General features: G+C 56.3%; 3 protein-coding genes across 7 annotated transcripts in view; 2 read left to right on the forward strand and 1 right to left on the reverse strand.

Annotated features, from left to right (window-relative positions):
- The first annotated feature begins 637 nt into the window (after window positions 1-637).
- On the forward strand, window positions 638-4681 carry ACHE (acetylcholinesterase (Cartwright blood group)). 2 transcript variants are annotated; one of them, XM_012810831.2, is made up of 4 exons: window positions 638-1821; window positions 2183-2667; window positions 3341-3510; window positions 4342-4681. In XM_012810831.2, the coding sequence occupies exons 1-4, from the start codon at window positions 700-702 to the stop codon at window positions 4461-4463; spliced, it is 1899 nt and encodes a 632-aa protein (XP_012666285.1). In that variant the 5' UTR covers window positions 638-699; the 3' UTR covers window positions 4464-4681. The 2 variants fall into 2 exon arrangements, with proteins under 2 accessions (XP_012666285.1, XP_023374342.1); XM_023518574.1 differs by lacking the exon at window positions 4342-4681 and adding an exon at window positions 3610-3964 and having other exon boundaries at window positions 762-1821.
- A 349-nt stretch (window positions 4682-5030) lies between these two features.
- UFSP1 (UFM1 specific peptidase 1 (inactive)) lies at window positions 5031-5911 on the forward strand. The gene has a single exon (XM_003798835.3). The coding sequence runs from the start codon at window positions 5372-5374 to the stop codon at window positions 5798-5800; it is 429 nt and encodes a 142-aa protein (XP_003798883.1). The 5' UTR covers window positions 5031-5371; the 3' UTR covers window positions 5801-5911.
- A 77-nt stretch (window positions 5912-5988) lies between these two features.
- SRRT (serrate, RNA effector molecule) overlaps window positions 5989-9427 on the reverse strand; it is a 14599-nt gene continuing 11160 nt past the window's right edge. For 2 of the 4 annotated variants that reach the window (XM_012810835.2, XM_012810833.2), the window contains exons 13-20: window positions 9022-9210; window positions 8521-8694; window positions 7765-7918; window positions 7422-7615; window positions 7055-7211; window positions 6509-6610; window positions 6268-6394; window positions 5989-6174 (exon numbers count right to left, since the gene is read on the reverse strand). In XM_012810835.2, the coding sequence (XP_012666289.1) occupies window positions 6099-6174; window positions 6268-6394; window positions 6509-6610; window positions 7055-7211; window positions 7422-7615; window positions 7765-7918; window positions 8521-8694; window positions 9022-9210 (1173 nt within the window). In that variant the 3' untranslated portion in view covers window positions 5989-6098. The remainder of the gene's footprint in view (window positions 6175-6267; window positions 6395-6508; window positions 6611-7054; window positions 7212-7421; window positions 7616-7764; window positions 7919-8520; window positions 8695-9021; window positions 9211-9427) is intronic. The other 2 variants (XM_012810836.2, XM_003798836.3) reach the window with 1 other exon arrangement.

A 9427-nucleotide genomic window follows, 5' to 3' on the forward strand; every position in this document is an offset into this window, starting at 1 on the left:
TCCAGGCTCAGGGCGGGGAGCTCCAACCTTTACTCGGTCTCTACTGCCTCCCGCCGGTGACGGCGCGCACGGCAGCTTCGGACAGATAGGGGCTAGAATGCTGGGGTCCAGGCTGGAGAGCCTGCTTCCTGGGGCTAGGCTAGGGGAGTGCATAGCTGATAGGAACTAGCAAGTATCAGCGGCAGTGCCAGACAGTGGATGAGGCTTAGCAGGGTGGGGCGGGGGGTGGGATAGGCAGGATTTGGGGTGCCCCAGGACCTGGGGCTCCAGTGCCCTGAACGCCAGACGCACCCCTTAGAGCCCCGGCCCAGAACAACCCAGGGAGAGACTTGGGCAGTGCCTTCACATCCCTCAAGTTTCCCCAAAGGCGCCGCCTGTCAGTGAGAGCCGCGCCCCTGCCAGGTGGCATATGCAATGAATTGCTCAGCCTCTGGTGCCTGCACTGCACACTCGGGGCACGGTCCCCCCAGCTAGAGAAAGGAAGTGAGGGTGGTGGGCCCCCTGCAGGCAGGGAAGGATATTCTTTGGCAGGACTCATCTCTGTTTCCTGCATTTGTTTGGGTGTGCGTCTGCCTGATCTCTGTCCCCTGTTGCCTGCTGGCCTATGTCCTTGTCTCTGCCTATCTACCTCCTCCCTCTTCTCCTCTTTGCCAACCTGCCCCACCTCCTCTGCAGTTCAGTGATAACCTTTGGGCAAAAATGTTGCTAATCTCCTGGCTGCTCAGGCCTTCACCCTTTGCCTTTCTTTCTCCCAGCAGACGCTGCCTGCCTGCAGTCATGAGGCCCACATCCACCTTGGCATCCCTACTCCTCTTTCTCTTCCTCCTGAGAGGAGAGGCAGGGGCTGAGGGTCGGGAGGATCCAGAGTTACTGGTGACAGTTCGTGGGGGCCAACTGCGGGGCATTCGCCTAAAGGCCCCTGGGGGGCCTGTCTCTGCTTTTCTGGGCATTCCCTTCGCGGAGCCACCTGTGGGGCCCCGTCGCTTTCTGCCACCAGAGCCCAAGCGGTCCTGGCCAGGAGTGTTGGATGCTACAACCTTCCCGAGTGTCTGCTACCAATATGTGGACAAGCTGTACCCTGGTTTTGAGGGCACCGAGATGTGGAACCCCAACCGTGAGCTGAGTGAGGACTGCCTCTACCTCAACGTGTGGACACCATACCCCCGGCCTTTGTCCCCCACCCCTGTTCTCATCTGGATCTATGGGGGTGGCTTCTACAGTGGGGCCTCCTCCCTGGATGTGTATGATGGTCGCTTCCTGGTACAAGCTGAGGGGACGGTGCTGGTGTCTATGAACTATCGGGTTGGAGCCTTTGGTTTCTTGGCCCTGCCAGGGAGCCGAGAGGCTCCAGGCAACGTTGGTTTACTGGATCAGAGGCTGGCATTGCAGTGGGTGCAAGAGAATATACCAGCATTCGGGGGGGACCCAACATCAGTGACTCTGTTTGGGGAGAGTGCAGGCGCTGCGTCGGTTGGCATGCACCTGCTATCTCCACCAAGCCGGGGCCTATTCCACAGGGCTGTGCTACAAAGTGGTGCACCCAATGGGCCCTGGGCCACAGTGGGCATGGGAGAGGCCCGTCGCAGGGCCACACTGCTGGCCCGCTATGTGGGCTGTCCCCCAGGCAGCGCTGGTGGCAATGACACAGAGCTGGTAGCCTGCCTTCGGACACGACCAGCTCAGGACCTGGTGGACCATGAGTGGCGCGTACTGCCTCAGGAAAGTATCTTCCGATTTTCCTTCGTTCCTGTGGTAGATGGAGATTTCCTCAGTGACACACCTGAGGCCCTCATCAATGCAGGAGACTTCCATGGCCTGCAGGTGACTAGTGACTGGTGGGAGTGGAGCTGGTTTCTCTGGGTCCCAGCAGTCCCTCCCCTCCCCTCCCCCTAGGCACCCAGGCATGAGGGCTCCTCCAGACCCACTCCCGGAGGTACAGGCTTCTGGGCCCCATGGCCACCCCCTCTTCCCTGAGAGTACAGATCCAAAGGTGGTCAAGGGGGCAGAGGAAAGGAACTGTGGGTATATTTCCTTTTAATCTGTCCCTTCCCCAATCTTTTATTCTTTTCCTCCATGGTGCTGGGTCTGTAACTGTTCATCTCTCTGGCTCTTTTTCTGTCCCTCTGTTTCTGTCTGCCTGTCTGTGTGTGCCTGTCCCTCCATTCCCACCCTCCACCCCCAGGTGCTGGTGGGAGTGGTGAAGGATGAGGGCTCCTATTTTCTGGTTTACGGGGCCCCAGGCTTCAGCAAAGACAACGAGTCTCTCATCAGCCGGGCCCAGTTCCTGGCTGGGGTGAGGGTCGGGGTCCCCCAGGTAAGTGACCTGGCGGCCGAGGCTGTGGTCCTGCATTACACAGACTGGCTGCATCCTGAGGACCCAGCACGCTTGAGGGAGGCCCTGAGTGATGTGGTGGGTGACCACAACGTCGTGTGCCCTGTGGCCCACCTGGCTGGGCGACTGGCTGCCCAGGGTGCCCGGGTCTACACCTACGTCTTTGAACATCGTGCCTCCACACTTTCCTGGCCCCTGTGGATGGGGGTGCCCCACGGCTATGAGATTGAGTTCATCTTTGGGCTCCCCCTGGACCCCTCGCTAAACTACACCATGGAAGAGAAAATCTTTGCCCAGCGACTGATGAGATACTGGGCCAACTTCGCCCGCACAGGGTCAGCAGTCCTGAGGGACAGGAGGCTACAGGGCTGGGAGGCAGGGTGGCCCCTAGACAGACACACAGACACAGAGAGGACAGGGCTGGAAAGAAAGAGGCAGGAAAGGAAAGCTGGAGAGGGGGAGGTTCGAAAAGGAGGCAAAGGGAAGAGAGAGACACAAGACATGGGGAGAAAGGAAGGAAGGATGGCAGATCTGGAGAGACAGGCACCGGGGCAGAGGAAGGCCAGGAGAAGTGGGCAAAGAGAGACCAAGACAAAGGACTTGGCAGTAATAGAAGCAGGAACTGCAGAGCTGGATTAAGTCAAACCTGTGGTGATTCTTTAGTTGTGACACATTGTCTCTCTCACATACTCATCTATCTGGTGAAGAAGGGGATAATAGATCCAGCATCAGATGGGTGTTGTAGAACTACGTTGTAATGTTTGTAGAGATAAGGCCATGCCTGGTTACACAGGAAGGATCCGACAAATCCTAGAAGCTTCTCTAATGTGAGAAATAAAGAGGAAAATGTCACAGAGAAACTGAGGGAAGGGGAGAGGAGAAAGAAGGGTTGGGGCAGCGGTGATGGGAGGGCAGGTCCCGCAGAGCAGCAGAGGGCGCCCGTCTTCGTTCCCCTTCCCCAGGCGGGACAGATCTGCTTCAGGCTGAGTCTCCCGTTTCATTCTGCAGGGATCCCAATGACCCCCACGACCCCAAAGCCCTGCAGTGGCCCCCGTACACGGCTGGAGCGCAGCAGTACGTGAGCCTAGACCTTCGGCCGCTGGAGGTGCGGCGGGGGCTGCGCGCCCAGGCCTGCGCCTTCTGGAACCGCTTCCTACCCAAATTGCTCAGCGCCACCGGTACGAAGGGGCCAGCGAACAAGGGCAGGAAGCGGGAGAAAAGGGCACAGAGAGCGCAGTGGGAGCCGGCCGGGTGTAACCCCCCTCTTTTTCCCCCAGCCTCGGAGGCCCCCAGCACCTGTTCAAGCCCCGCCTATGGGGAGGCTGCCCCAAGGCCCAGGACCAGCCTCCCCTTCTCCCCTCTCCTCCTCCTCCTTCTCTCTCAGCTCCAGCGGCTGTGATCAGGGACTTTTCCCCTTCTGGTCCCAGGGGCCCCTCCTCTAATGAGCGGTCGGACGGTGGAGAAAGGCCCCACTCAGGGACCTCGGACCCAGCGTCCCCTCCCTCCTCAAACTGAGAGACTCAAATTGGACAGGGCGGGGTGGGAGGGTGACTTACCACCCGTCTCAGGGACCCACACGCCTTTATTGTTTAAATGGAAATCCAATATTCTTTTATAAAATTATCCTTTGGAGCCTGAGCCTGATGTTGGGGGAAGGGAGGCCCGGGCTTCAATAGCAGCCCCCCTCCCCCCCACTTAGGGCTATAACCGTCAACCATTTGTCTTCTCTTTTCCCCACCAACCCACGGACCCTCCCCTATTGATTCCTTCTGTCTCCCGGTCTTCCGGTCATTTTCACCTCTCCCTTCCTGCCATCCTGTGACCCCGCCTAACCCTCGCCCTCCCTCTCGCCTTCCTTTCGCACATTCTCCTGATCCTCTTTCCACCATCCCACGTGGTCTCTTATATTCCTCCGTGTCCTCCCCACACTGTGCCCCCTCCCATGTCCGTTCCCCGACCTTTTCGTGTCATCCTCCCCGCCCTCCACTTGCCGGGTGCCCTGGCTGCAGACACGCTGGACGAGGCAGAGCGCCAGTGGAAGGCCGAGTTCCACCGCTGGAGCTCCTACATGGTGCACTGGAAGAACCAGTTCGACCATTACAGCAAGCAGGATCGCTGCTCAGACCTGTGACCCAGGCGGGTTCCCACGTCCCTCCGCCCCGCCGGGACCCCCAAGCTGTATATAGTATTTATTTAGGGGCTGGGATATAACACAGACGAACCCCAGACCCTGCCTATCCTACCCCCGACTTCCCCTCGGGGCTCCTGGTCCCCTGCATGTCTTGGGCTGAGCTCCCCCTCGCGGTGCCTTCGCCCCTCTGGGCTGCCAATAAACTGTTACAGCCACAAGAGTGTGCGCGGCTGGGGAGCCGGGGTAGCGGCAGAACGCCTGAATCACGGGTACTGAGCTAACGCGCGCTTGGGGACACAGGACGCTGGACTTGTGGGTCTCTGAGAAGGGATGCAAGGCGCCTGCGCCGCAAAGCCGCCGCGGAGGCGAGTCTCACCCTAGCCCCATCTGGCGGAACTCGCGCCTGCGCAATGAGGCAGGCGGGCGCGGCGCACCGGTGCATTGTGGTTCCCCGGCGATCCGGTCTGGTGGTGGCCACTGCTTGCTCCGTGGGTTGGTCTCCAGAACCCGACGAGCACATCTTTACCCAGCGCGTGGGTCCTGCTGACCGCTAGCCTAAGACCTGGAGCCGAGAGGAAGTGTTGGAAGTCCGGAGTTCTTCCTGGAATTTGCTCGGCGCTGTCCTGAGGGCTCATCTGCCCGGTTTCGGGAACCGCGGATCCTGCCACTCGCCGATCACCCTGGAGCTGCTAAAGGATGTCCACCTGGGTCTGGCCCCGCCGTGTCGCGGCCCTGCTCGCCTGGCGGTCCTTTCGGGCCACTATCTCTACTATCACTACGGTTGCGACGGGCTGGACGACCGGGGCTGGGGCTGCGGCTACCGCACTTTGCAGACACTGTGCTCATGGCCAGAGGGCCAGCCCACGGGCGTGCCTGGATTGGTCTCAGTGCAGGCGGCCCTGGAGGACATGGGTGACAAACCCCCCGGCTTCCGGGGTTCCCGCAACTGGATTGGTTGTGTAGAGGCCAGTCTCTGCCTCGCTCACTTTGGAGGGCCCCAAGGGCGCCTGTGCCACGTGCCCCGTGGGTTGGGACTTTGGGGTGAACTGGAGAGGTTCTACTCTCACTTCTCAGAGGGTGGGGGCCCTGTGATGGTGGGAGGGGATGCAGACGCCCAATCGAAGGCTTTGCTGGGAGTCTGCATAGGGCCAGGCATGGAAGCCTATGTCCTGGTATTGGACCCTCATTACTGGGGCACTCCAAAAAGTCCCAGTGAACTCCAGACTGCTGGGTGGGTGGGCTGGCGGGAGGTAAGCACAGCCTTTGACCCCAACTCCTTCTACAACCTGTGCTTGACCAGCTGTAACTCCGAAAAGCAGCAGCATGCTCTGGACTGAGTGGAGGATAAGGTCCCATAACTGAAAATTGCTCTCTGGTCCCATACATGTGCACCTGCTTACCTCAAAGGCATCTCAGCAGAGCCTGGGGCCTTTGGCATCAATAATAAAGTGGGAAGGCCCAGCTAACATAGAACAAGCTGATGTTTGGGAGGACTTGGGAGAGGTATGTAACATTGAGTCAAGAGTCACCATGAAGTGCTTTTATTGGCAGTAGGACTGTACAAAAAATTCTTAGCTGGATGGGACATGGCAGTCACAAGTATAGGTGGTACCAAGAGTAAGGGAAGTAGATAGCTCAAAAGAAATCAACATCATCAGGGGCATCAAGATCGCGATACTCTACAATGGCCCTTGGGTCTCCACGAACCATCCTGTGAGAAAAGTAAACCAGGATGAAAGCTGAGGGTTCCTGAAAGGCAGTTTGAAGAAGGCAGGAACACTTGGGTATCTTATCTCATTCTTACCTGTTTCGAGGTTTCCCCGGATAACCCCCCTGGCCTCGAAAGGCATCATAGTTCCCTCGGCCAGCACCATATGGGCCATGGGGGTACGGAGGCCCTCCTGTGGGGACTGCAGGTCGGACAGCACCAGCTATGAAAAAGATCCAAGTTGAGATGAAAACCTGTAACTTCGACTACATCCTAGCTGTTTTCTTCCTCTCAGCCCCACAACCACCAAGGCATTTCATTTCCCTCTTATACTTACCTCCATACCCCAAGATGGGGGGCCTGGGCTGACCATAGGGCATCAGACCCTGGGGAGTCTGGTGTGGGTAGGGGAGTCCTGGGGTCAGGCCTGGGGGGAGTACAACAGGGACAGGGACGTGAATTACTGCGGGGGAGGGGAGGGGGTAACAACCAACTCCTTGGACTGTAGCCTGAGGGTGGGACAGAAACTTTTTTTTTTTTTTTTTTGAGACAGAGCCTCAAGCTGTCCCCCTGGGTAGAGTGCTGTGACATCACAGCTCACAGCAACCTCCAACTCCTGGGCTCAAGCGAGTCTCCTGCCTTCACCTCCCAAGGCGCCCGCCACAACACCTGGCTATTTTTTTTTTTTTTTGGTTGCAGCCACCATTGTTGTTTGGCGGCCCAGGCTGGATTCGAACCCGCCACCTTAAGTGTATGTGGCTGGCACCTTAGCCACTTGAGCCACAGGTGCCGAGCCCAGAAACTCTTCAAAGGATGACAAGTTAAGGAGGAATAGGAGTCCCTGGGAGAAGAAACATGCAGACCCTCGTGGATCGTATCTTACTCTGGGCCGGGCCAGGTGGCTGTGCTGGCTTGATCTCAGGCAGAGCAGGCCGTTTGGCATCAGTGAGGAAGTTATTAAAAAATGCCACCTCCTTCTTTACTTCCTCAATTTTCTCCGCATGCTTATTGAAGATATGTTTGCGTACAAACTCAGGACCCTGGGTGAAGAGAAGAGATAATCAGGATAGGGCGAGTAATGTGGGTTCTCTCATCCCAAGCCCAACCTGAGGAGGGATCACCAGCCCACCCTTCTGCCATCAGGTGAGTGGTTTCTTCCCCACCCACCTCCCCCCAGGACCTTTAAGGGGCTTCCTGCCTCAACCCCACCTCCTACCATACTAGCCCACTGATTCTCCAACATCCCAGACCTTGAATTTCTTGCCACTGAGAGGACAAAGCCACTTATCCTTGCCCAGTTCTTGGGTATTGGAGGTGACAAACTTTTCCACTTCCTGTTCTGGGTCTTTTCGACCCATCTTCTGGGCCTCTTCCTCTGAGAGAGACTCTCGAACACTTAACAGTGGAGTCAGCTTCTCCTCAAAAGTCTTCTGCCACTCCAACACTGTGGTTTGGAAACAAAGGAAGGTTGGAGAAGGGAGCCAGAAGCAAGGATAGGAGTGGGGAGGGGACCAAAGGAGTTGTGGCAAAGCACTGCCACCAGAGGGAGCCAGGGAAAAGAGAACCAGAATGGAATAGAGACCAGGAACTCACCTTCTCCATGACTAATGCGGTTGGGTGGCATGGGCCCCCGAACATGGATTATGCCACAACGATTGGGCATTTCATCCTCATTGGGGTACTCGCAGGTGTTATAATAATCTAAGGAATGCACAATTCGCAAGTAGAGAAGGAGTTTGTCCAAAACCTAAGGAAGATGAGAAGCTCTTAGTTTCTTTTTCTTTTTTTTTTAAGAGGAAGTCTCAAGTTGTTGCCCTGGATAGAGTGCCTTGGCATCATAGCTCATAGCAACCTCCAACTCTCAGGCTCAAGAGATCTCTTGCCTCAGTTTTGCTCTTTTTGGTAGAGATGGGGTCTCACTTTCTTGCTCAGGCTCATTTCGAACTCATGAGCTCAAGCAATCTACCTACCTCAGCCTCTCAAGTGCTAGGATGACAGGTGTGAGCCACCTTGCCTAGCTATTTCTTTTTTTGAGACAGTTTTGGTTTGTTACCCTTGGTAGAGTGCCCTAGCATCATAGCTCACTGGAACCTCAAACTCTTGGGCTCTAGTGATTTTCTTGCCTCAGTTTCCCAAGTAGCTGGGACTATAGGCTCTACTACAACACCCAACTATTTTTAGAGAGAGGGTCTTGTTCTTGTTCAGGCTGGTCCTGAACCCGTGAGCACAGGCAACCCACCTGTCTTGCCCTCCCAGAATGCTAGGATTATAGATGCCTGGTCCAGACACTCTTGGTTTCCTACTCTTGCCCCTTAGCCACCCTGAGCTGCACCCCTGTGCTGCTGGCACCTTGATCAGCTTCTCATCCCGCTCTACATTGATCTCAGCTGGGTTCCCCTCCTTCGGAGGCTCCTCTGGGGGGGCTCCCCCACTGCTCCCCAGCAGCTCCTCCTCTTCAGCACTCACTTCCTCAATCAGGTAGTCGGTAATATTCTTCAAGATTGGGTTCTGTGAGGGCAGGCTCTGACAAGGAAGAGGAAAACCTAGGTTAGGTAACATAGGAACTAGTACATTTGGAAAGGCAATGTGAGGGTCAAAGGAGTTCAGGGTTACCTTTCACCCCCTAGCATCTGTCCTCATTTTACATTTTACCCGAGCCCACAAAAGAATTACTAACATTTGTTCTGCTGGAAGCTGGAAGAAGTAATACCCAGACAAGGAGGGGTAAACAAATGAGCAGGCAGGAGGATACAAGGGTTCAGTGCTACAGATCAAGTGAGGTCAGAGGTGCCCCTAGCCGATGAGGTGGTATCAGCTGCTTTTGAAAAAGTCCCATGGGGAGTCACTGACTGTTGGCAGGGGAGGGGTCCCCGGCTCAGAGGCCCAGAGCTGGGTCCTGTCATCCAGAGTATGGATCAGCTTGGCTGCCAGCTTGATGTCATTGCGCACAATCTGCTTGTGTTGGGTAATACCATTGATGTTGCGCACACGACGAGTCAGGTCTCTGTTCACACCGGGACTCAGTTCACACTCCCGGAGCTGGAGAGAACACAGAATCAGATACTACAACACTTGCCTAAGAAACAGCAGCTCAAAAACTGGCCCCTTGTGAGAGCAAGTGAGTGAGTAGGCTGTGAGCTCCCTGAAGACAGACAGGGACCAGACACATCTAATGTCTAGCCCTAGAGCCCAGCCCAAATATAAGAGTAAATAATTAATGGTAACAACTAAACAGATTTGAAAGAGGGTGCAGGCT

The sequence above is a fragment of the Otolemur garnettii genome, unplaced genomic scaffold (genome assembly GCF_000181295.1).
Source record: "Otolemur garnettii isolate 467f Iridium unplaced genomic scaffold, OtoGar3 scaffold00142, whole genome shotgun sequence".
In the NCBI taxonomy this organism is placed as follows: Eukaryota; Metazoa; Chordata; class Mammalia; order Primates; family Galagidae; genus Otolemur; species Otolemur garnettii.